General features: G+C 33.5%; 1 protein-coding gene across 1 annotated transcript; it reads left to right on the forward strand.

Annotated features, from left to right (window-relative positions):
- Window positions 1-27,630, forward strand: pitpnb (phosphatidylinositol transfer protein, beta). Its single transcript, XM_051121333.1, has 12 exons — window positions 1-70; window positions 2,756-2,786; window positions 4,935-5,080; window positions 6,186-6,277; window positions 7,921-7,928; window positions 10,042-10,116; window positions 10,212-10,295; window positions 14,147-14,224; window positions 14,359-14,469; window positions 14,858-14,980; window positions 19,568-19,656; window positions 25,321-27,630. Exons 1-11 carry the CDS (start codon window positions 51-53, stop codon window positions 19,613-19,615), a joined length of 816 nt encoding a protein of 271 aa, XP_050977290.1. The 5' UTR covers window positions 1-50; the 3' UTR covers window positions 19,616-19,656; window positions 25,321-27,630.
- Window positions 27,631-27,899: the final 269 nt, after the last annotated feature.

The following is a 27,899-nucleotide window of genomic DNA, read 5'->3' on the forward strand; positions in this document are numbered from 1 at the left end:
CAGCCGTGACGTCGGCAGGCCTGCGCGCAGCCGTAACCGGTGTAGAGAAGATGGTGCTCATCAAGGAATAGTAAGTGCAAGTCTTATTTTTGCACCTTTTCAGCCAAACATTTTATTTACTTGCGAATGACACATAGTAAATGTGTATCTGCTGGTTCTTGACCACTTTTGGGGGGTGAAACGTGGACTTGCGGAGGTGGACTTGCTCCCGGGAAGTGCGAGAGACACCGGCTCGCGCATGAGGCCCAGCTTTAGCATGTAGCGTTAGCATGCTAGGCTAAGCGAAACCGCTCGCCATTCATTTTCAACGAGACGTGCGTTAGCGCGCGATGCTATTAGCTGTTAGTCATTAGCCGTCAAGATTAAACGGCAGCAAATCTGATAGTTCCCTCAAACTGGAGATAACGACATAGTCATTGATTTTTGAAAGTTTATATTTCCAGAAAGCGTCTAGCTTTGACGTTAGCGGTTTTGTTGTCACAAAAATGTATTAAAAACTCGCCTTTTAGTTTCTTTCTTTTGCCGGTTTATGTAAGTGAGGCATTAATCATAGGAAAACCGCTTGACAGTTGAGCACCTTTTGAGTCAATCTGAGAAAGGCTTTTCAGATTATATTTTAACGTTTACCTCAGAAATATTGTCAGTGTATTATATCCAGAATCCTGTAGCATAGCATTTAAATAGTACACGGAGACCTAAAGTTCATGTTTTTAAACCTGTTAATGCCAGCAGGTATAGTTGAAAAGTGTTTAATGATGATTAAACTGTGGTAAATTACTCTCTGGCTTGACACCACGTTTGGTCCGACTTGTTAACCGCGTAATCTAATTATATTCACTAGTGTGACTTAGTTATTTTTAGGCATTTTCTGTTTTAGACGTTCTTTGATGCATCCTAACGTCAATATGACAGCTGCCTCTGGCTTATAAAGACCTGCAGTCATTCATTTCCAACCTGTTCTTGTTTCCTTCCAGGTTTTAACTTTCTATTCTCTTGGGATCTAGTTATCACATTTTAATTAGGTTCTCATCTGTAGCAGGGAACATGACATGCCTGAAAACAGTTGCTGTATAGCCTTTAATCTGAGAGATCGGATCAAGATTATGTCACATTGTGCCGCCTTATGAAATCCAGCACCTTTTAACCTTCTATCAAGGTTCAGACTCGGAGTATCCACCCTTTAGGTTTGCAAGTGAATGCAAATGTGAGAAATCCTAGTCACCTTGAGCAGCAGTGCAACAGGTTTGCATGGGTTTTATTCCTGAAAACTCACTGCCAAAGTTTCCAGCATGGCTGTACTAGGTTTAATTGGTAAAATATACTAGAAAGACTCAATCTGTCTCAAGACCTCTGGATTTCTGAGTCACTCAGCGGATAGGAGAGAATTTCTGCCTCTTGAGGTTTACAGGGGAGTTTCCATGTTGAGGAAATGTTGAGTAATATAGAAACTGTCGTCGGTTTTTCTTTAAGAAAACTGTTTATATGTAGTGTTTTGAATGCCTGCAAAATGATTATTTCATTATTTACAGGATTGGCTTAGATAGCAAGGATTGACGTGTAATAGATGGACGTTCGAAGGGTGTTATTGAGCAGAGATTGATGTTGTTTCTTCTCATGCAACTTTTACACATTAGGAACTAATTGTAGAAACAGACCAATATATGGTCCAGGCTGATTATTTGTGCGTGTTTGATTGCACATGCTCGTATAAAAGCTTGTGGCTCACAGAAACCAGGTTTGCGTCTGAACTGGATCATGTCCTGATCTCATTTCCCCTTTCCCCTTTACTGTCTCTATTTTACTTTTGTATGTTACAAACAAACCTCCCAAAATCTCATTTACTGGCATTGAATTGCATCATGTGGTGTTATGTATATGTATCTGAATATTGGGATCAGCATCGATCAGTAAAACTGGTTTATTTGTTTAGTGATAGACTTGTGTTTATCAGTCAGGGTGATTAATCACCTGATATTACACAGCATCATTATGAAAAATGTAAAAAGTATGTATTTTATCATTTTAATTTATATTATAATTTTTATACATTTTATTTTATAATAAATATATAAAATAAAATGAATATTTATGAATATTTGAATTATCAGCATCATAAAGTCATAAATAAAAATATAATTAATTTTTATTTTATAATTTTAGTACATTTTATTTTATAACTAAATATATATATAAAAAAATAATATTTATAAATATTTGAATGATCAACATCAAATTCATAAAAAATAAAAATGGATGTTTTATCATTTTAATATTAATTTATAATTATGTTTTATATATTTTATTTTGTAAATATATAAAATAATAAATAAGTATAAATATTTGAATTATCAGCATCAAATTCTTTAAAAAAAATGGATTTTTGGTTTTATCGTTGTAATTTTTAATTTATAATTATTTTTATGTTTTTATTTTGTAAATATATAAAATAATAAATTAATTGAATGAATTATCAGAATCATAAAATCATAAAGTATGTATTTCATAATGTTAATTTATTTCTATGCATTTTATTTTATAATTGAATATCTAAAAAAATGGATATTTAGAAATATTGATCAAAAATATTATTAAATATGTGTATTTAACAAAAAAAATAGTGAGAGCAAATTTTAAATTTATTTGAATAATATATTGTGTTTTTTAGCATTAGTCACTGAAAGAATCAGCCAACAAAATTCATTATTTTTTTTATTATTATTATAATTAATTGTTCTTGTTTTTTATTTTCTTTCAGTCGTGTGGTCTTGCCATGCTCGGTGGAAGAGGTGAGTTTTTTTTTTTTTTTTTTTTTTTTTTAAAATCACACTTCCTTCCCAAGTAATAAGTTAAAAATTGACTGTAAATGTGCAGCATCACTTTGACCTTGAAAACCACCTAATTTCCTGTGGTTTAATAACAGTTATTAGTTCCATTAGCAGCATCAGTAGAGTCAGACGGCTCCATCTGATGTTTCTCTAGAGTTCAACATCACAACAATCGCATAAAACCCCAGCATTTCTGAACGTCGAGGATTTGATCAGAGCAACAAGGACAAGATAAAGCATGTCATGCATGTAGAACACGCTTGCCCTCGGGGAACATTTGAGTCTCGCGCTGTTTTGAGAGAAACACCCTTGATGCTTGCTTGATTGGCATTGTTTGATATTTTGCATTTAGGATGCCGTTGATTCGTAGCATGCGACATACAGGCAGACTACTTTTGTGAAGTCCTTTTGGAGCCTGACAGCTGTCAAGCAGGCTGTTTTTAAGTGATCTGAGTTGCAGATGCGCTCATATGTGATGCACGGATACAAGGATCCTCTTTCAGAAAAACACACTCTAGGGTTCTGTTCCAAAACCTAGTGAGCTGCCTACAGTGCATGCTGGTTATGGCATCATAGTTGCACTTGTCGCTTTTCCTGTGCTTAGAATGCAAGCCCAGAATGCACTGCAACAAGCTCAAAAGCTTTTTTTATTATTTTGTTAATTTTCATTTTAGAATTGTAGTAATTGTTTTTATTTTTATTATTATTATTATTTTGTTTTATTTTATATGTCAGTAGATTTTGTTTTATTTTATTTTTTTATTTTAATTTTAGTTTTATTTGTTTTAGTGCATCATGTTTAACTTAATTAAAATGAGAAATGTTGCCTTGGCAAATAGCTGCAATAATTATAATATTAAACCATGTATTAAAATATATTTATTTATACATTTATTTTTTTTTATTTCAGTAAATGTTCACGTTATTTTTTTCACATTTATTTATTTTTAAATGGTTTTAATTTCAGTTCAGCTTTAATTTTCATCAACTATAACCCTGCTATGTAGTTTTTATAAATTTTTATTTCAGCTTTTATCAAGTTGAACTCATTTTCATTTTAATATTTATACAGATTTAGTTTATTTCAGTTAACAAATGTTTTTTTTTTTTTTTTTTTTTTTTAATGGCTTTTTGTTCCAAACTATTCATGCATATCTACATAAGTTCCCACTTTGCCTTTGTAAAACTGGTTTTACTATAATGTCCCTCTAAGGCATCAATCAGTCACACAATGCAAAGCTTTGTCTTCATATCTGGAACTGCTGGAAGGAACGTATTTTAATTATATGAGAGCTGTTCAATTCCCCAGATGCTGATCTGAGTTTCGTATATGAAGTCTGTAGGGTTTGCGTATTCATGCATGTCCGACTAGGACATGCTAGTTTAAAAATTATGATGTTTACCTAATTTTAAGAGATAAGAGAAAAAATAAGTTTTCCAAGTGCACTAGCATATAGATGACCTCAAAGACTGACTAAACCAGTGGTATTTTTTAGTATAGTTGATGTCAAAAGTTTACATCCCCCCCCTTTAAGAATCTGCAAAATGTTATTTTACCAAAATAAGAGGGATCATACAAAATGCATGTTATTGTTTTAGTACTGACCTGAATAAGATATTTCACATAAAAGATAGTCCACAAGAGAAAATAATAGTAGAATTTAAAGAAATGACCCGGTTCAAAAGTTTACATCCCCTTGATTCTCAATACCGTTTTCTTACTTGAATGGTCCACACCTTAAGAGGCTACAGAAGATACTTGCATGTTTCCCAGAAGACAAAATCTTCAAATGCAAAAAGTTTTCACTCCCCGGCTCTTAATGTATTGTTTCTCCTTCTGGCGTGTCAGTGAGCGTTTAAATCTTCTGTAATAGTTGTATATGAATCCCTCAGTTGTCGTTGGTGTGAAAAAATCTGAAAATTATACAGTCATTGTTGGAAAGGGTTCAAATATATAGAGAATATATACTCCCATTTTTATTTCACAAGGTATTCATAGAGAGGTTAATAGTCACCTTTCATTTGGTATTGAGTTTGAAGTGTCTGTTAGGTGTTCATCTGATCTGTCAGATCTGACCTGACCAATTTTTCTCCTCTCTGCAATTGCAGTATCAAGTCGGGCAGCTTTTCTCAGTGGCTGAGGCCAGTAAAAATGAGACTGGTGGTGGAGAGGGCATTGAAGTGCTTAAGAACGAACCATATGAAAAGGAGGGCGAGAAAGGACAATACACACACAAAATCTACCACTTAAAGAGGTAAAAACAAGTCAACTTTAATAGTATTGTTAAAGGAGAAGTCCACTTCCAAAACAAAGATTCACATATAATGTACTCACCCCCTTGTCATCCAAGATGTTCATGTCTTTTGTCTTCAGTTGTAAAGAGATTTTTTTTTTTTTTAGAGGAAAACATTTCTGCATTTTTGGTATGGTGCCCGATACTTCCAAAAGGTAGTTTAAACACGGCTTCAAATGATCCCAAATACAGTTGTAAATGATCCCAGTCTAGAAAGAAGGGTCTTATCTAGCAAAACAATCGGTTATTTTCATTTAAAAAATACAATTTAAATTCTTTTTAATCTTAAACGCTTGTCTTGCCTTTCTCTCCCTGATCTCTGTGTATTCTGACTCAAGACAGTTAGGGTATGTCGAAAAACTCCAATCGTATTTTCTCCCTCAACTTCAAAAATGATTTCAAAATCATCCTACATCGCTGCAGAAGTACCGACCAAGTCTTTGGAAAGTGAATGTGCAAAGAAGATTAAACATCCTTAACAAAAAAGGTAAAACAGTGATATAGGACTATGTTGAAGTTGAGGGAGAACATGAGATGGGAGTTTTTCGACATACCCTAACTGTCATGAACCGGAACAAAAACAGTCCAAGCAGAGTGAGACAAGACGAGCGTTTGGCATTAAATAGTATATAAATTGTATTATTTTTATGAAAATAACCAATTGTTACGGTAGATAAGACCCTTCTTTCTCGGCTGGGATCATTTTGGGATCGTTTGAAGCCGCATTTAAGCTGCCTTTTGGAAGTTTAAAATCGGGGCACCATATCAGTCCATTATATGGAGAAATGTTTTCCTTCTTTAAGACTGAAGAAAGACAGACATGAACATCTTGGATGACAAGGGGGTGAGTACATTATATGTGAATCTTTGTTTTGGAAGTGGACTTCTCCTTTAAGTGAGTAATTACCAAAATGTTTATTCTTGATGCTTACACCACCTACGGTGTAGTATTGTCAGATGTCACATCTCAAGTGTTTTGCAGCACATTATCAGATGACAAACCATTCAACGTAACACAAAGCTGTAAATAATTACTCTGGCGCTCTTCTGTTTTGCGTTCATCCAGTAAAGTGCCGGGCTTTGTGAAGATGATCGCACCAGAGGGGGCGTTAGTTTTCCATGAAAAGGCCTGGAACGCTTATCCATACTGCCGCACGAGTGAGTGGGAACCTTTTCATCCGTTATACCACACAATCCGTCACTATCATATTTTTATTGTATATGACAATATGTAATGCATTACATATTGGCACAGATGTCATGCGTATAGTGTTTTTTGATTGTTTCACAAATTCTCACATGTGCCGTTTGGTAAAGAATTGGGCCTGAAACATACTCGGCAAGTATGCAAACGCAGATATAAAAAAGCATACCAAGCTAAACAGTGTTGTTTTTTTGGTAGCTTGCTATAAACATTGCTATAAACATGTAACTAACATTAAGTTAGTTAAATGACTGAAAGCAACCTGATACGCTAAGACAGGGCTCTACGGTGCGACCATTTCAGTCGCGTTTGTGACTGAAAACTATTGCATGCGACTATGAAAAAAATATTTCGGAGCCCCAATGCGACTGACCCCTTCAGCATATTTTGCGCTGAGGGGAGCTTCAACGTTGAGTGTTTTTACAATGTTGAGTAGTGCATCACAGACATATCTCGAATCCTTTCTTAAAGTGTAGATAGAGTGTAAATAAGAGAGTCATTGTGCGGTGTAGAGAGCTTTGTTGATTATAGTGGAACTTTGTGGGGTCACCATGAATTAAGATGAGTGACAGGTTTTAATGGGAGTTTGTAAATGAGATTGATTTACAACAGTTAAATGAACAAGAAGTTCATTTTAAGTTGCTTACATTGTCTGACTATTGCCTGATTTTGCTCTATTTCATCATCAAAAATAGTTTGAAACAAGTCACAACTGAGCCGCTGCGCATCTCTGTTCAAACACAGCAGTGTTTTCTTTATGAATGAATGTGCATTTTTAAACGAATCTAGTGAGTCAATGATTCAATTTCCCCTTCATAAACACAGTTACTTGCTTTATTCCTGAATGAATCAGCCGTTCAAACGAATCAAATGAATGAATGATTCAGTAATTAAATCAGTGACTTGCCGCCACCTACTGGCAGTTTTAGTTTCATTTTTAAAGTATCTTTTTAGTTATTTAAATAATTTAATATTTCTATATTCAAAATGTTATAATTAAAACATTAATCTCAACATGAATTTATGAATTCGGTTGCACTCATGCCACCTCTGAGCCTCATTAAACATTGAAAATACACCTACACCTACAGGAATCACTTTTGTGTTCTTCTGTGCCACCTCTGTAGTACAAATTAATTTAGTTAATACTGATTTCATTTGATTGGTAACTTATTCTACTTGTTCTTATGTTGTTTTAATTAGAAATTTTAAGCTTATAAAATATACGTTTTAAAAAAATTGACATAAAAGATGACATACTTTTAATAAAGTTAGAAAAAGGTAAAAACAAAATTCCCCTGTAAATCGCCTCGTAAGGGGAAGGCTCATTTTTGATTTCTGATCATTGTTTAGAAGGTGCTCATAAAAAGAAAAGTGTAGAGCCCTGTAAGTACACCGTGCATACTTTAATTAAAAATATGTCAATTGGCCACTGACATATTTTTCGTAGCTATAACGGTTTGCATTCATGTACTCGGAGTATGTTTCGGGCCTCATTTGTTTTTGTGTGTTTTGACAGTGGAGATATGAATGGTTTATTTGTGTCACCTGATTATTTTTCTTCTTTTATTTTTGCATGCTGCTCCATTCTCCTCAGTTGTGACTGTAAGTACGAAAACTAGCTGTTATTATGAATGTACACTACATTGTAGTGCATGATCATTTACTATGAAGTGCCTGCAGTTTGCATCAATGGAAAACCTGTTTTTAATCAAGTCATGTCTTTATTGTTTAGTTTCAATCTTTGTGTGTAAAGTGCACATGTTGTCTTTCTGTTTGATAAATTATGTCATCGTATGCGATTACATTCATACTTCTTACTTGTCTTAAAGAAATGGTTGAGCCAAAAAGGTAAATTTGCTATAAATGTACTCGCTCTCATACCATCCAAGATGCAGATGAGTTGGTTTCTTCATCAGATTTGGAGAAGTGTAGCATTGCATCACTGGCTTACCAATGGATGCTCTGTAGTGAATGGGTGCCGTCAGAATGAAAGTCCAGACAGCTGGTAAAAAAACATCACAATAATCCACAAGTAATCCACACCACTACAGACCATCAGTTAACGTCTTGTGAAGTGAAAAGATGTGTGTTTGAAGATGCTAATTCATTATTAAGATGTTTTTAACTTCAAACCAATGCCTCTGGCTAAAATATCTTAAATGTCTATAATCCATTCAGGGCTCAACCCTAAGAATTTTTTTCTTCTGGCCCGGTCAGGAAAGTTGTTCAAATTTTTACTTGCCCTGTTAAAATATTCACTGGCCCTGCCACAAAAATTAAACAAAACAATAGTTGCTGTTATCATTAACCCATGCTATCTTTTACTTTAATAAATAAGCATATAAGACATCAAAATTTTACAAATAGTACAATTCTCGATTCCAATTTCGATATCACAACAAAACCTACTAGCCTAACAAATGTGAAGTTCAAACATTATTTGTTTGTTCAATTTTTTTTATTATTATTATTTTGTTGCAAATGAAGAGATGATTTAAGGGAAAAACAACCTCTGACAGCAGGTGGCGCTTTTGGAATAAGGATACAGCGTTTCCTTGGTTACCGCTGTAAGTAAAGCAGCGCCATGCTTATGAACACAACTTTAAATGCATTATACAGAGGCAAATGAAAAGAAAACACCATTTAAACATTTCTTAAAACCGCCAGTTCCACTCAGAGATACATTAACATAAACCCTGTTTCAATATTTAGGTTAATATTTCCAATATTTCACGCATTGCAATTGCTTGAAATTTTAAATGAACAAGACTTGTGAACATGTGCAAATCATAAACTCGTGACAAAGCACAGTGGGCTGATCGGACCAGTGACAGATTAGTCAACTATCCCGAGCATCTTTCACGCTGGCCCCGGGCCATCGGGCACTCCTTATTGTTGAGCCCTGCCATTATCCTGCCACTTCCTCTGGTAAAAAAAGTTGTCTCGCCTGAATCAGGAGAGGAATATGCACAGATCAAGCACCATTTACAAATGAAAACGGCCTAAAACAGCTCTAAACAAATATGTAAGTGCATTTTGATGTGGGAAAACAACAAGAGAGGGACTTTTTCACTGGAGGAAGCATAATTGTGAATGATGAGAAGTCATGTTTTGAAGTTAAAACATCTTAATGATGGATTTGTTTCTTACAAGCATGCAGCTTTTGTTTCATAAGGATGTTAATTGATGGACTGGAGTGGTGTGGATTATTGTGATGTTTTTATCAGCTGTTTGGACTCTCATTCTGACGGCACCCATTCACTGCAGAAGATCCATTGGGGAGCTAGTGATGTAATGTTACATTTCTCCAAATCTGATGAAGAAATAAACTCATCTACATCTTGGATGTCTTGATGGTGAGTAAATTTTCAGCAAGTTTTCATTTTTTGGCTGAACTATTGCTTCGAGTATCTGATTATGTTTTGGGAACACTGTATGTGTATTTCATTCAGCATACCAATCGTAACACCAATTTACCTAGAACTTGGAGTACAGCCTTTTTACTTCCTGTTTTCTAGGAACTCGTTCCTTCCAGCATTAAAGCCAATTTGAAAACATGCGGTTTGGGCCGCTCTGAAGTTGCTGGACCTCAGAAACACTTTAGAAACATTTGCGTTGCATGCGCTGTTAAACCGCAGTTTAAAGTGATCTCATGCTGCTGTTTGTGATAAAACTGCAATTTGTGAATGTAAACATCACTGCATCTTCTCCTCAGAATGAATACATGAAAGATGACTTCATGATTAAAATTGAAACGTGGCACAAACCTGACATGGGCTCTTTAGAGAATGTGAGTGAAACGTTTCTTTGTTATTTGACGTTTTGAATGCATCTGTAATCTCATCCTTAGGCTGATTTTTCGCCTTTGTTTGTGCTCAATACCAGGTACATGATCTGGATCCCACCACGTGGAAGACAGTGGAGGTTGTGCATATCGATATAGCCGATCGCTCTCAGGTTGAACCTGGAGTAAGTGCACTTTAAACTTACCAGTCTTGAAATGCTCTCTCATTTGCTTTTCTGTAGTAATACCCACTTTGAATATAAAGCTCATGGTCCAGTCATCCTGCGGTCAGCTGGCACTCAAAAATGGGCCTCTGCTGCAAATGCATTAGGCTGTTTTTGCATTAGGTTTTGGTGTTGGCTAGTTGCATGTGATGTTTCTCATCTGTAAGGCCCTTTTGGATCAAATCATCTGCTAAATGAGTCCATTGGAATTATTTTAGGCTTAATTACAGTTCAACCATTGTGCTTTTGTTAATCGCTCATGCATAAACGATTATCGGCTGATGCAGATAATCTCACACTGGCAAAATCTGATTTATCCACTTAGTTTAATATTATTTAATGTAGTATTCCCTGCACAAAAAAGATGCATTAAACTGATCAAAATTGACAGTAAAAATATTTCTAATGTTACAAAATAAATTCAAATAAATGCTGTTCTTTTTGAAGCAGCATTTGATCTTTGAAGCAGCACAACTGTTTTTTTTTTTTAACATTGATAATATTAGAAATGTTTGTTGAATGATTTCTGAAGGATCATGTGACAGTAAAGACTGGAGTAATGCTGAAAATTCAGTTTTGCATCACAAGAATAAATTACATTTTAAATAGTAATATTATTTCATAATTTTACTGTTTTTACTCATTTTTTTAGTCATACAAATGCAGCCTTGGTAAGCAGAAGAAACGTTTGAACAGTAGTGCATGTACTTTGTGAGACAGTATGACACAAATTAGACATTGCCATATCATAAAATCTCTTAATACCTTAAAATGTATTTAAAACCACAAACCCCTTTGTTGCATTATAGGGGTGTAAGAAAATATTGATATACGCGTGTATTGCGATATTTTGTTTGGCGATACTGTATCGATTCTCAAAAATGGAATATCGATATTTAAAAAAAGTTTAGTTATTAGTTATTAAATGTATAAAATGTAATAATTCACAAAGAAATGTAGCCTTGGTAAGCAGAAGAAAGCAAAAAACATTAAAAATCTTTTGAACAGTAGTGCATACACTTTGTAATAAGACAGTATAAAACAATTAAAACAAATGTCTTAATGCCACAAATTTGTTGTGCATACTGTTTGTTTGCTTGTAGCATGTGTAAATTAAGTATGTTATATTAGCGTAAAAACATGCAAAAAAAAAAAAAAAAAAAAGCACTTTTAGCAAGTGTTTCCAGTGTGTAGTGATTTGGGACGTGCTAATTTTTATCCTGCATGCTATTTAGGCTGGCTAGTGTGTGACTTGTGATTCAGCCTTTAGCCGGCGTGTTACGTAAGACTGGATTAGGGTGACGTGACATTAGAGCGTGTGGACCATTGCCCTTCTAACCTGCATTACTCAAGGTTCACTAGTTTACCAAGAATGCTGCTTCTTATCTTTACTCTGTCTACACTGGAGAGACCTGTACTTGCTGTAAGCACCAGAGTTTACTGCACAATCTTGTCTGAAACCTCAAGCCTCAAGATCAAGCAAACTAGCTGCCGGTGCCGTGTAGACACGCACGCTGCGTCAAACATCAGCTGCTTTGAATAAATCCAAATGCGTTTCCATGTGACCTCATTTTGGCTCGCTGCCGAGCGCATAAATACAGCTGCATCCGTTTGCCTGGAGTCCAGCAGCATCGTGGTGTGTTGACTAGCAGGAGTGTGTTGGTTATCTACTCCTCTTCATCTTCCGGTGACCCTTCTCCCGCTCACTGTGGAGGGGCACTGAAGTGACTGCTCTTCACGCGTTTATGCTTCATATCTTTAATTAGTTAAGTGGATCAGTCCTGGTTCAGGTTAATCCTTATTCCCATATGTTCACGGTACTCAGGGCAGAGGTTGGAGAGATTAAAAGGTAGCGTGCGAGTGTGCGCACTAGTGCGAGGTGGGAAAAAACACGGAAATGATGGGAATTCCCAAAGTGGAGGTGGTGGGAAGGTGTTTTGTAAGATAATATGCACATATTTTTTTTTTTTTTTTAAAAACACCTACCAACAAATCAAGCAACTCTCTGAGCAATCATTATTGTTTATTGTATATGAAATTTACAATTAAAATCTTACTGACTTTTGCACTTTATTTTATTTTAATCTCATCACAAATCTAGTGACTCTTGTTTGATCTTTTATTTTATTTTTTATTTAAATATTTTTTTATTTTAATCTCACCACAAATGTAGTGACTCTTGGGTGATATTTTATTTTATTTTATTTTATTTTTATTAATCTCACCACAAATCTAGTGACTCTCTTGAGTCTTGGGTGATCTTTTATTTTATTTTATTTTAATCTCACCACAGATCTAGTGACTTTCTTGAGTGATATTTTATTTTATTTTATTTTAATATCACCACAAATCTAGTGACTTTCTTGAGTGATATTTATTTTTATTTTTATTTATTTTGTTATTTTATTTTAATCTCACCACAAATCTAGTGACTCTTGGGTGATCTGTTATTTTATTTTGTTTTATTTAGTTTTAATCTCACCACAAATCTAGTGACTCTCTTGTGATCATTTATTATATTATTTTATTTTTTTTCTTCACACACACACAAACAATTAATAAATAAAACAAACAATACATTAAAATGGTAGAAGCACATGGTAAAATATTACTATTTCAACTAACTATTTTTTATTAAATGTATTTCTGTGATGGCAAAACTGAATTGTATATGGTTATTTTGTCAAATTCCTGTCAGGGTTAAAACTAAGCAGAATATCATTAATTCAGATGTAGGGCTGGGCGATAAAACGATAACGATATGTATCGCGATAGACACGTGTTCGATATCAATAAAAATGTGTTCTATAAAACGTTCGATATTTTTTATTCTTCGTCGGAAGAAAACAGAGGTTGCGAAGCAAGCTTGGTTGCATCAACAAAGGCACTCGCTCTATAACCTAGCAACGTGGGAGTGACAAAATTATTAAATTAATATCTTGTATTGTAGAATGGACGCTCAGCACCGCCGAGAGTTTCGCGCCATCGTTAAAACGAAACCGAAAGTAAAACGCGCGCGCGCGCATTCAAAAGCAGTTTTAATACCCCACGTTTAGAGAGCGACTCCCCAATGTGCGCAAATTAGACTACATAACATATCTAGGCTGTAGGCTATAGGTTGTGTAGTTGTATTTAATGCAACCTTAATATTCATTTAGTGCTCCTAAATTTAGTTTTGGTGCTCCTAACTATTTGAAGTTGGGAACACCAGTGCTACCAAGTAAAAAAGTTAATTTCGACCCTGAACACAAGCAGCAGACCACCATGGAGAGGTACTCTGCATCAGTGCCTTATGACAAAGAATCTAAATTTAGAATTATGTTTACATTTTAATTATTTGAGTTTTCCATGGTTGTTGACATTTCTGTCTTAATAACTGGGGGGGTTATGATCAGAGGAAGGTTAAGTTTAAAATAAAAATGTTGAAATGTAATATATTTTTCTCCTGTTCCTTATTTTAAATGGGTCATAAAAAATATCAATAATTATCGATATCGACCGATATGAAACGCTGATATCGTGATACAGTTTTCAGCCATATCGCCCAGCCCTATTCAGATGTCATGAATGTGCTAGTTAGTGCATGGTGCCATGTGGCAAAATTAACTTTTTAAGCAGCCTTTAGCTACTTTCCATTTAAAACTAGTTGACAACAGTGATAACATATTAAAATTGGTAATTTGTAATAAAATGTTTTAATTTATAGTTTTTCATCAAAATTAAGTATCCATCTCTAAAATGACATCTACGCTGACTTAACCAAGGCAATGTGGAGAAGGAAATATAACTAACCCGGACTGTGGTTCTCTCAGGATTACAAACCGGACGAGGACCCAGCAATATTTCACTCAGAGAAAACAGGCCGTGGACCTTTAGGACCAGACTGGAAGGTGAGTAGCTCTATTAAATAAATTTAAGACATTTTTGTTTCTGATTTAGGCAATTCTATATGAAAAAAAAACAAAACATTTATTTATTTATTTTTTTTTTTTCTTTTTTCATTTTTCTTTTTTTCCCCGAACAGAAAGAGCTTTTGGCCAAGCCGGACACTCCTCGTATGTGTGCGTACAAACTAGTCACCGTCAAGTTCAAGTGGTGGGGCCTTCAAACCAAAATAGAAAACTTCATCCACAAGGTAAGCAAATGATACACAGTCAAGCTAGTACTTATCGTTTATTCACTCACATGTCTTTTCAAACACATATAGGATGCAAAAAGAGAGATTTAGCAGCCCAGAATGCCCTTTTTCATGCCTGTGTAATGCTGTCATGCTACAGTAATGACAAAAAAGTTCCATGAAGTGGTCCAAACAACTTGTGCATATTATGTTACATTAAATTACATTACATTATATGTGCAGTCTCAAGGCGTGTTGTGCTGGATTTAATGTTGGTGATATAAAACATTTCCTATGTCAGATCAAAGCTCAAGTGATTTCTCTCAAAATGAGATTTGAGATGTTTACTTTTCCCATCTCTTGATGCTTTGGGGTAACACAGACTGTTTTTCATCTGCTTTCGCAGCAAGAGAAGAGAATCTTCACCAACTTCCACCGTCAGCTCTTCTGTTGGATTGACAGCTGGGTGGAGCTCACCATGGAGGACATCCGCAGGATGGAGGAGGAGACGCAGCGAGAGCTGGAGGAGGTGAGAATGACATTTGCACAGAATTATGGTCTGAAGCATGTATATTTTTCTCAATTGCATTTGTTCCCACCCATCCTTGGCAGACCTGCTTATTCCCAGCAGTCCAGATCATGAAACGCTGTTCTTTCCACTGTTGTTTTTTCTGATTTTGGTCCATTCATGAATGGTTTTTAAAGGTCAAAGGTATCATTTCTGTGCCTTTAGTATCAGAAAATGGAATTGCTATAATTCTTTTAAATAATTAGGATGATTTAAATGTCACAAACCTCTCAGACTTGTTTAAAATTGCCACAAATAACTGCATTAGATTCAGTGAGTGATTATTTGTTATTATCTTTTCAACTGACTCAGCAAGTGAGTTGTCCAGATGATTGAGACTCATTTTACTCCAATTTTTTATTCAATTTCAGTTCCCCACAGTGTTGTTTTAGTATCATTGATATACTTATGGCCCTGTGATTTCTGCAGTGCGGACAGAATCGCGGAATCAAGTCATAAAGACGAATTTACTGTATAATGCGGAATGTCACAATTTGTTTGGATGAATTAATCAAAAGTAGGTCATTGCAATTAAATCAAATCGCGATATGGACTAGTATCTCTAAATATTAAGCAAAAAGACTATTTAAATGAATAATTCATGTTCTGCGTGTCTCTGTGCGGGAATGGCGCAGACGCGCAGTTTCGTTTGCTAGACAGATACTGAAGTGTGCATGACGTCTGCAGTCTCGCCAAATGAGGACATAAATACATGAACAACATGTCCAGAACTGCCCTGCATCATATCATATACACACAAAATAAAAGTTTGGTTTAAGGTGACGACATATTAGTATTGTTTAGTAGAATGTATGTAATACTACTACTACTACTACTACTACTACTACTACTATTGTTATTACTAAAATTAAAACTTTATTTTATTAAGGAATAATCACACAATATTTATTTCATGTTTAACTTTCATTAGATTTAAAAGATTAAATTAAAATTTTATGCCTTCATTTAATAACCACAAAAATTTACATATTGTAAACATATTATAAAAATAAACTTTAATAAATTAATTTTTTTTTTATGCATTCAAATAATTAGACATTTATTAAACTGCTTAAACTGAATATGGTAACAATAAAACAGAAGGTGAGGGAAAAAAAAATAAAACATTTCATAGGGCCCTAAACATGTAATTTTTGTTAAACTTTTAATTTTAGTTCATTATACTTGTTTTTTGATTAATAAAATGTAATATAACCATTTAAAAAAAGTCCAGAAAAATGGAATCCAGAAAAATTTAAAGAATAAAATGTTATTATTATTATTATTATTATTATTAATAATAATAATAATAATAATAATAATAATAATAATAATTATTATTATTATTATAATTATTATTATTATTGTTATTATTGGTGGTGTTGTTGTTGTTGTTATTGTTATTATTTTATATATATATATATATATATATATATATATATATATATATATATATATATATTTATTTATTTATTTATTTATTTATTTATTTATTTTTTAAATGGGTTTGTAACTGTAATAACCTAGGATTAAGAAAACAAGCAACTTGTCCAAATTATTCAGAAATATATATATTTTTTAATGCTTTATTTAAAAGAAAATTGGTCAAAATGCCAATTTCTTTCACTTAAATTTATTGTATTAAGATTTTTGTGATTTTTGTGTCATTTTTATTAGTTTTATTTTTTTAAATATGTCCCATAGTTTTTATTAATATTATTTTAGTACTTCAAGGTAAAGTAAACAAAAATGAGAAATGTTAATAATATATTTTTTTATGGGTTTAGTTTAGTCAACTGTAATAACCCAGGATTAAGAAAACAAGTGAGTTGTCCAAATGATTCTGCTAAAAAATTTTGAGCGCTTCATTTAACAGGAAACGGGTTAAAACGGCTATTTAAATATGGCAATGCGAATTAAATGCAGTTGCTATTGTGTGTAACTAAGCACAGTTCAATACACAGTTGTCTGGTTTTATTTAATTTGCAGTCTTTAGTCATTAAACTCAGACTACAGCTAAATTATAAAATTGCTGCGGGTCACTGCGCTATTGAGAAACACTGAGCTCAAGTATATTCATAATACACATGTACAATCTGTACATCATCAACCTACAGTGCACATCTGGACAGCTTTTACAGCGTAATGTGGGCGTTTATATGTGGAATAAAACGTTAGTACCTGTGATATTAGCACCAGGGGTCATTATTTGACTGTAGACGTAAAATAGTAGTCGCTGAATGTCATTCGGCTCCTGGACGTTATTGAAGGTGTTACAGATTTGAGCTATATTGGTTTTTTTCCCGCTGGTCACCGTTGGCAGCGCGCTCGTATTCTCTATTTTCAGTTGTGTGTTTTTGTTGAACGCGTCCCAGCTCAAGTGTATAGTATTTGGCCCAGATTCTTTCCTCTACCCAGTAAATATGACGATCCAACGGCACACAGTCTCTCCAAACTCTGACACGCTCTGTGATCGCTTTCAGCATGCAGCCAAGGAAAACCACAAACTCCTCACTGCCTGGGAAATATCGATCAATACATTCTCATCCAAGTCCCGAAGGCGTAGTCGCTTATTAGTTTTATTCTTAAGCGACGCTTGGCCAAGACCAATAAAGTGATTCCTTAACCGTCAACCCGTCGGTCACGTTACGAGTTATATCTTTCTCTTAACCAGTTTGTCTGTAATTGCCTTCAGTTGTAAAGGTTGGCGTTAATAAAACAAGCAGCATATGCAGTCAAACTTTATATTAAACAAACAGCTTTTTACACCGCTGCTATCAGCCTGCCAAGCAGAAAGTATGTATTTGGACTAATATTTGACGAATTAAGTTTACTTTGGCTTTGCCGTGCTTTACAGAAACCTTCCAGGGTGTATTTTTTTCAAAACCTCTTTTATGGAAATGATGGTGAATGTTTCCAGTGAGGATTATGTCAACGTTAACCCGTTCAGTGCCTCTCTGCTGAAAGCCAGCTGTTCAATGCGTGACTCTCCCGAAAAGAGTCATGAATAAAATGAAAATTAAATCTTATTTCCCCCTGAAAAAAAATAAAAGAGCCTGTTTTTTTTTTTTAATATCGCAAAATGCAAACATATGGCTTTCTGTGATAATCAATAGCTTATAAATGTTAAATAATCTGGTTCTCTTTTATTTAAATCTTATATTTAAAATCTTAAAAAATATATATATATATAATATATGTGTGTGTGTGTGTGTGTGTGTGTGTGTGTGTGTATATATATATATATATATATATATATATATATATATATATATATATATATATATATATATATATATATATATATATATATATATATATTTTTTTTTTTTTTAATGTATTGAAATTAGGTGTTAAATTAGTTAATTATAATTTTAACAATTATTTTTAAGTATATTGTAATGAATATATTTTAAGAAATATAACTTAAATTGTAATTTAATAGTGTATTTTTTATGTAAATTAAAAATGAGTAAAATAAGTATAAATTATAAAATATAAATACTAAAAAAGTGTACTAAATTGCATTGCAGTTTTTTTTAATATTTCAATTTATTTAATGTATATATTCAATATATGTAATATAATATATATACATTTAATAATGCAAAATAATATACTTTCTAAAATACTAAAATATAAAAAAAATAAAATTTTTAATTCATCCTGTTTTTGCATTGCAGTAGTGAACTTAATTTTTTTTAAAAATGTTTTATTGTTACGAATGTCTTTCTCGAATCCCAGCTATTAGTATTTTTAAAAATTAATTTTTATTATTCTACTGCAACCCAAGAAAAAAGGATGAAAAATATAGTAAATATTTTAAGCATTTATATATTTTTGAATTTAATTTATTTTTTTGTATTTTTTTTTAATGGTTTGTAATGTATGTAATAAAGTAATAATCTATTTGACTATATTTAATTACATTTCTTAAAATATTACACAAGTTAAAATTATAATGAACTAATTTAAACTCTCTCTTTCTCTCTCGCTCTATATAGTTTTTAAATGAGTTAAATATAATTTAAATTAAATTTTAAATAAATTAAAAATAAAAAATCAATAATACAAAAATAATTTAAATTCTAAAATAATATATTTTAAAAAAACAATATTTTTCATTCATCTTTTTTTGTATTGCAGCAGTAAACTTATTTTTTTTAAAATGTTAAAAAATATATATATTTTTTAAGAATGTTTCATTGTAAGGAAAATGTCTCTCGAATCCCCACTTTTTTTTTTTTTTTTTTTTTTTCCGTTTTTAGATTTCATATGCATATGTTGTGATCATTTTATGATTATTTGAATTCCTTTTTATGTAAAGAACTTTGAATTACCATTGTGTATGAAATGTGCTATATAAATAAACTTGCCTTGCCTAGGTAGGTTGAATCCTATAAAAAAGACTTGGCCATTTCTACCTGAGATTCACTCAAATATTCTTTTCATGTTGTTATTGGCTATTTTTACATTTCATAAGGTTTTCCTTCCAGCTGGATGTCGGCGAGTGGTAAGATTGGACCTAACGGCATGTTTTGTTTCTAGATGCGTCAAAAAGGATCCGTACGAGGCACGACGGCAGCCGAAGAGTAGCCGCATCCTTTTTAGTAACACGAGGCAGGTGGAGAGACTCCGTAAGTGGTGCGGGAGGAGAAGCGGCAACTCCGTCGTGCATTCTTTCTCACGTTCCTTTCATCCGCCGCCGCCCACTAACCCATCACTTCACTGCCTCCATTTCAGCTAACCACAACTAACTTTTCTTCTGGTGTTCTCCTCTCAGCTGACGGGTGGACGAATGTAACCCGAGTTAAAGTGTTAGTCATTTCAGACAAACTCTTGGCTGAACCGCCCAATAGCGTTCGCTCAGGCCAGAGGAAAATAGTGCCTCAACGGCGCAAATTGAAAGCAGGTGTTTGCAGCTCCTTAAAAAAGCCTCATCTGCAAGTTCTAATGGTTTTAGACTCGAGTTGAAAGGTAAAAGAGGGTTTTTTGAGGCGTTCTTGATGTTTAAAGCAAGTGTGGTGGCCAATGCCTTTAGCTTCCAAAAGCAGCGTTCTTCTGTCGAGTTGTTGATCTTCTCTCTAAATGGAGGCAGGTTGCAATGTTTACAGGAGCAGCTGCAATGGCCTTTTTTTCTTTTCCAGTGTTCTTGTCCTAAAGGGTTAGTGCATACAGGAAAAAAAAAAAAAATGCCATCTTGTCGTTCCAAACCTGTATGACTGACTTTCTTCCATGGAGGTGTTTTTGAAGAATCTCCTTGCTTGTTTTCCTTACAGTTAAAGCATACAGTGGCTACAGGCTATCAAGCTTTGAACAAGCATCATAACTTTTTTTTTTTATTTTTTTATTTTTTCTTTTTAATTTGATTTGGGCTGCATTTTAAGAAACCATATGATAGCTTTTATGTGACTGAAATCTAGTGTTATTTATTTATTTATTTATTTTAAATTTTGAATTGCAGTTGTGAAACTTGGTTATGTTTTATTATGAAATGTCAAAATGTAAAAACAGAGTTAAAAAAACTGAAATCTTCTCAAAACTTTCTTAAATCTTAACTTTTTTTAAAGGTAGCTTGATTCCCATAATTCCCAGTTTTCATTAAAAAATATATATATATATATATATATATATATATATATATATATATATATATATATATATATAAAAACATTTTAAATCTTAAAATTGTTTTGAAGGTAGTTCTGATTCCCAAAAAAATTTGTACATTGATTTTTTTGCGTTGCTTTGAAAGAAAAATAAAAAATTAAATGAAAATGAAAAAAATTTAATGAATTAAAAAAATGTATGAATAATTTGTAAATCTTTTTTTTTTAAAGCTAGTTTGATTCCCATAAAATTGTTTTATTTTATTTCATATTTTATTTTATGCAATTTTCTTTTGCATGTTTCGTTATGAAAATGTCAAAATGCTAAATTATTTTTATTTTCTTTTTGTTAAAAAAAAAAATAGAGGTAGTTTGATTCCCATTTATAAAAAACAAAACAAAACAAAACAAACAACAACAAAAAAACTATTAAATATATACATTTAATTTTTCACTTGAAGTACATATCATGGTTGAACCAAATTTAATTGTGCCGTTTTCAGTTAAAAAATGGTACTTACTTATTATATTTAAATTAATATGTACATATTTAAACATGGAAGTGCAAAGGGGATTTGACAGCTGTGGTAAAAGGAAATGTTTAAGACTTTAAGAGTTTTTTCACCACATAAATGTATCATTTGACGTTATATGACTTATAATAGTGTGTATAGCGAGTTGTATGGACTACTATTACAGGGCTTTTTGCGTCCTTTCAAACGAGCATCCTGAATGTTCTGTTAAACCTTTCTTTGGTGTTACACAGAAGAAAGAAACTCATGCAGGTTTGGAACAACAAAGGATGACAAAACTCGAATTTCTGAGTGAAATATCCCTTTATTTTTGTATTGGTCATGTGGTTTTCGTTTTTCAGAGTTGCTCGAATCTTGTGTTGATCTTCCAGCGTCTATAAGGCAGTTATGAAGTTCACTTTATAGACTTTCTTCTCGAGAGAGAAATTCAGCGTCTGTTGAGAGTCAGAATGGAGCACAGCCGCTTCATATTTGTGTTATTCTCCCTCCCTCTGCGTTTGGCTCTGCCGTAAAACGATCTGGAAGAGATGAGACTCTCCTCGGCCGCTCTTTCCAAGCGTCTCTGCCCAATCTTGTTTTTTTTTTCCTCCTTCATTTCTCATTTCTCCTCATCGGCCCATTGCTGCTCCTCTGCACTGTTCTTGGTTTCTAATCACCGCTTTTTTGTGTTTGTTGATTTTTCCAGAGTGTGTTTGCACTCGGCGCATGTGAGCGTGTGTTTCTGCTCTCTTTGATTTGAGTGAGTGTGCGTTTGTGCACGTGTGAGTGTGAAAAAAACGCCTGCGGGGTCTTGAATTCACACGATGTCCTAACCAGGCACGATGAAAACTTAACGCTGCAGTGATGCGACAAAATCCAGCACATCAAAACTAATTGGTGCTGTTTACGAAGGCACTTTTACTGTTGGTAAAACTTTTACTGTTGTTACATTACATCCAATTGCATGACAAAAATTGTAGTTGGTAACGTAATCCATTACAGATTTAAGGTAATATAATCAGATTACTTTTAGATTACTTTTGACCAACCTCATTTATCACCATGAATTAAATAGGATAATATTGTATATTATTGGCATAAAAATACAAAGAGTATTAACCCTTTAACTGTCACCGTCTCCTCTGTTTACTTCACTATATTACAAATAAATCCTAATTTAATCATGGCAAACTATACATCGTTGGAAAGGTCTAAGCCTCCTAAATAGATAAGTTACCATATTTTTGTTTCAAATTATGTAGGAAAAGTAATGGATTAATATATGTCAAGAGTGCAACTTAAAAAATCTACTTTCGTCAGCTTTTTCCCTATCACGTTTTATCGTAAGATAGTTATATTTCAGTTCAAATCTCAAATCTCAAAATTCCTTTTGAAAGGCATTTTAAAATCAGACATTGCATTACCACGGAAAATGTACATCAAAATCATAGTACAAAATGTTTTCGTTCATGAATTATAAAAATTTAAGTCTGGAAAGTGCATTTTTATGTCTGTGTTCAAAAATGGGAGTGACAGTTAAAGGGTTAAAATAATTTCCATTTGTTGTTATTAAAGCGCATTAAATATTATATTATTATATTAGGTTTCACAAACTGGTGTTTGCAAAGGAATTGCAGGAAGGGTTGAGTTTAATGAAGAGCTAATAATTAAATCAAATGTTAAATTAAAATAATTTTATAATAATCAAAATAAAAAACAACTTACTAAAAATGAAATATTTTATTTGTTTACCTGTATGTCATGTGACCATATCCAACATCGGAGAAGCAATGAATATGCAAATATGATACTTAATTATTAGAATGTTTATTTTAAAATCCTGGGGGTACTTTATAATAAAAATCTATTAGGATCAGATTACAAAAAAGTAAGTTAAAATGTAACTTAATCTAATTACAAGTACTTAATTTTTGGAATTTGATTAGGTAATCCAGATTACATGTAATCAGTTACTACCCAGCTCTGTAGACTTAGTATCCCAGTGTTATTTTAATATTATATACTATTTTATTATTTATTATTTAGAATTTATTTTTTTTTTTTAAGTTTTGGTAATTTTATTTGCTTTTGCCATTTTTATTAGTTTATTTTTCAAAATATTTATTATCTTAATTATTTTTTTCAGTATTAGTTTTATTATTAGTTTATTTAAAAAAATATATTTAGCTTAAATTTATTTTGTTAATATTTTTATACATTAATAAATTAATATTTACTTTAAATACTAATAATATAGTACTTATTTTATTTTCGTTAATAGGCAAGGCAACATTTCAGTAGCATTTGACAATAATGTTTAATTTGTTAATGTTGCTTAACTACACTAATAAATATGATAAAACAATGAAAAATACTCAAACAGTATTGAAAAACAATAATACTGCAAAATGTTATTACATGATACAATTTTTTTTATAGTAAAGTTTTTATATTAATATACTTTAAAATATAATTTATTCTTGTGATGGAAAGCTGAATTTTCATCAGCTGTTACTCCAGTCTTAAGTGTCACATGATCCTTCAGAAATCATTCTAATTTTTAATTCTAACTCTTTTTCAGGATTAAACAGCGTTTGTTTAAAATAGAAATCTTTTCTAACAATATACACTACTGCTCAAAAGTTTGGGGTCAGTAGACTTTTTATTCTTTCTTTTTTTGAAAGAAATGAATACTTTTATTCACCAAAGATGTGTTAAATAAATAAAAAGTGAAAGCATTGATTTACATTGTTAGACAAGATTTATATTTTAAATAAATGCTGTTCTTTTAACTTATTCATCAAAGAATCCTGAAAAAAATAATCACAGATTCCAAAAAATATTCCACTTCCACTTCCAAAACAAAGATTTATATATAATGTACTTACCCCCTTTTCATCCAAGATGTTCATGTCTTTATTTCTTCAGTCATAAAAAAATTGTTTTTTGAGGAAAACATTTCAGGATTTTTCTCCACATAAAAAATGCGGTTTAAATGTGGCTTTAAACAATCCCAAAAGTGGCTGTAAACGATCCCAGCCAAGGAAGAATGGTCTTATCTGGTGAAACAATCGGTTATTTTCATTAAAAAACAAAAAATACAATTTAGATACTTTTTAATCTCAAATGCTCGTTTCGCCTTTCTCTCCCTGAACTTCTGGCTCAGGACAGTTAGGATATGTCGAAAAACTCCAATCGTATTTTCTCCCTCAACTTCAAAAATCATTTCAAAATCATCCTGTATCGCTGCAGAAGTACCGACACAGTCTTTGCAAAGTGAACATGCAAAGATGATCAAACACCCGTAACAAAAAAAGGTAAAACAGTGATATAGGATGATTTTGAAGTTGAGGGAGAACATGAGATGGGAGTTTTTCGACATACACTAACTGTCATGAACCGGAACAAAAATAGAGTTCAGGCAGAGTAAGACGAGATGAGCGGTTGGCATTAAAAAGTATATAAATTGTATTCTTTTTATTAAAATAACCGATCGTTACGTTACATAAGACCCTTCTTTCTCGGCTGGGATCGTTTACAACCGCATTTGGGATCGTTTAAAGCTGCATTTAAGCTGCATTTTGGAAGTTCAAAATCGCGGCACCATATCAGTCCATCATGTGAAAAAAAATGCTGAAATGTTTCCATCTAAAACAATTTCTTTACGACTGAAGGCAGAAAGACGAACATTTTGGATGACAAGGGGGTGAGTAAATTAATTCTAAATTGTTGTTCTGGAAGTGGACTTCTCCTTTAATAGTTTTTATTTTAGTTAACAGTAACACCATTGTAGCACAATACAAGACAATACAATATTTATTTATGAAGCATATTTAAAAACTATGGGAGATGACCAAAGTGCTGTACATAATAGAATAAAAAAAACTCACAAATAAAATGAGCAAAACAAGACTGTCAAATTTAAAAACGACCATAAAAAGCACCATGCATGTTCTTCAGAAAATATTAAGTTACAGTTTATTATTCAGCACAATCAGACCAATGCAGCCAGGTGAAACTAAGCTGACTAAATGCATTAAAACTTAAATTGGCATTGTAGAGGGCATCGTTTTATACCTGGTTAGGACAAATGGTGAAATGAAGCAGTTTGCTTCAAACATGCATTAAATAAATAGTTTTTTTCCACAATCCTAACAGTTTTCTTCTCCCGTTCTTGTAGCTTCGTAATACTGGTCAGGTTCGAGGCACCAGTGCTGCTCACGAACAATGAGGCAAAACTTCACGAATCCAACCATGACAACACTTGACGAAAGACATCACCGCATCCAACCAAACCGGCCAGTGGTGGCACCATCGCCCTCCACCACCAGACTGCAGAATGACACAGTGATCAGTAGTACTGTACTCACACACCTGCCGACAGGGTGGACACACAGTCACAGCTCGACCTGTTTGATCCACTTTGTTAGAAACACCCGAGTATTGCTGTATAGTTGTGTTATTCTATCTCAGAAACAGAAACGACTTAATTTCGGCAGGCATCGGACCAATTCTTTATGTTTTTGTTTGGTTTTGTTCATGTTTGTAATGGTTCAGATCTTTATTTTCTTGTCTGTGTCTAGTCTTTTTTCCCCCAGATGAAGCGCTTGCTTCCTTTAAATTCCTAATCACGTTTTTAATTGGTAGTTTGTCATATCAGCGTAGTCCTGCCTACCATGTCTTGTTTGGCTAGATTAAATGTGTGCATGCACATTTGTGCAAAAACACGTCCACCTCGCAAACCCTTTTCTGCAAGTGGCTTTTGCATGAGCTCAGGCTGTTTTTAAGAGGGTTTTCATGTTCTCAAGACACTTTGCGTGACGTTAACCCCTCAGGACTCTTCAGGTTCTCCTCACCAAAATCTGGACTAATTACCAGAGCAAATCGTTGCTGTCGCCGCTGCTGCTTTTTTCTTACTTTTAGAGTCGCTTTAGGACAGGCAAAGTGCTTTTATATCGCTAATCTACCTGTAACGCTCTCAGGGTTCCCACGGTCTTGGAAAATCCTGGAGATATCAGGGAAAAAAAATGTGATTTCCAGGCCTGGAAAATGTCTAGGTTCATAACAAGCATACACTTCCATCGCTAAATGATTTAAAAATTTAAAAAGCAAAAATCTTGTATTTTTCTTTTGCTATTTTTTGATCTGTAACTATTTTTCCAGGTGGATGAATCTCTGGTTACTGACATGCAAACAGTGACTCCGTTCGGGTATCCTTGCGCGTATTATGCAAATGTTACTGGCGTTGTCATGACAACAGATTTAAATTCGGTGTCACTACACAGGCACAGTCAGTAAGAGATTCTAGTGCACAAGTCACATGTGTGTACTTGAATCTTTCTTGTCCAGCCCTGCATACTTGCATTATTAAATGCATTAGCATTTCTGACATTTTTTACAATCATACGGCATAAATTTATATATTTATATAGTGAATATTGCAATCAGAATGTGTGGGAACCCTGAGCTCTGCACCTGAATGTGTGCGTAGCTGCCTCAACAGACGCTTAGGACAAAGAGGAGAACGCATTTTAAAGAGCTTGATATTTGTATAGTTTCTATATATCGTACCAGGTCAGATTCGCAGGATGCACTGGTAGAATAATTCTACTTCCTGTCCTCCTCGTCTCTGGCCATGCTGCACCAGCTCAGATCATCCAGCCTAGCAAAAAGAGTGTCTGCTGTTTGCACTTGACCCGCAGGGCTGTTTTATCTTCTCGTTTATTAGTAACAGGTTTTTAACGTGTACGGTTCTCTGTCCAGACGACGGACGGATTGGATTTTTATCATATATCGTGGCCAGTGCGTTAGTTTTATAATAGTCGGGCTTTCATGGACAGCTGACGGCACGCAAACCAGTGCCTGACGTCTGCGTTGAAACGTGCGATCCTGTTGCATTGTGATCGTCTAGTTAGAATTGCACATTTACAACACGTTTCTTCTCGGTTTGCATGTTTTGTTTCTTAACGTCCCTTTCATTTCAAGGTCCACGAATGTTCACGCAATCATGCAAGCCGTCAGGGCTCCTTTTTGGCAATCAAGAAGATGTTATCACATACCTGCGCTCCTCTTCTGAAATCCAGGACGTCAGGTTTTGATTTTTCATGTTTTCTAGATCATAATTGAGCAATCAGTGCACTGACGCCTGTTCTGACATACTGTCTTGAGTCTCACGGATCGTGTGGTTTACTTTTGTACACGTACATGGCTTTTTAGGCTAGCGGGGACTGGGATGGGCAAGGGTTTCGGATATAATGAATGAATCATATTGTAATCGAAGCATAACTGCGCACTCGGAGAATCTACTGTGTTTTTTTTCTTGGGGAATTACACGATGCTGTTTTACTGTCTCTTTCTGATCATTTGTTTGAAAATCAGGGGAAATATCAGTGAATGTACAATGGTGTGATTTATTCTGTTTTTTTCCTGCAGCTTTTGAATTGGTTATAAATTTAACAGTTAACAATATATCTAATAAATTTCGACACAAGTCATGTTTGGTCTTTTATTTTTGCATGCTTTAATGTTTTACCTTTAGATGCAAGTCATGGAAAACCCAGAAGCATCAGGTAACTTGTGACCCTGGATCGCAAAACTAGTCATAAGTGCACGGGTATATTTCTAGCAATAGCTAAAAATACATTGTATGGGTCAAAATGATCAAATTTTGTTTTATGCCAAACATCATTAGGATATTATGTAAAGATCACGTTCCATAAAGATACTTTGTGAATTTCCTACTGTGAATGTATCAAAACT

Source organism: Labeo rohita, chromosome 10 (genome assembly GCF_022985175.1).
Source record: "Labeo rohita strain BAU-BD-2019 chromosome 10, IGBB_LRoh.1.0, whole genome shotgun sequence".
Lineage (NCBI taxonomy): Eukaryota > Metazoa > Chordata > Actinopteri > Cypriniformes > Cyprinidae > Labeo > Labeo rohita.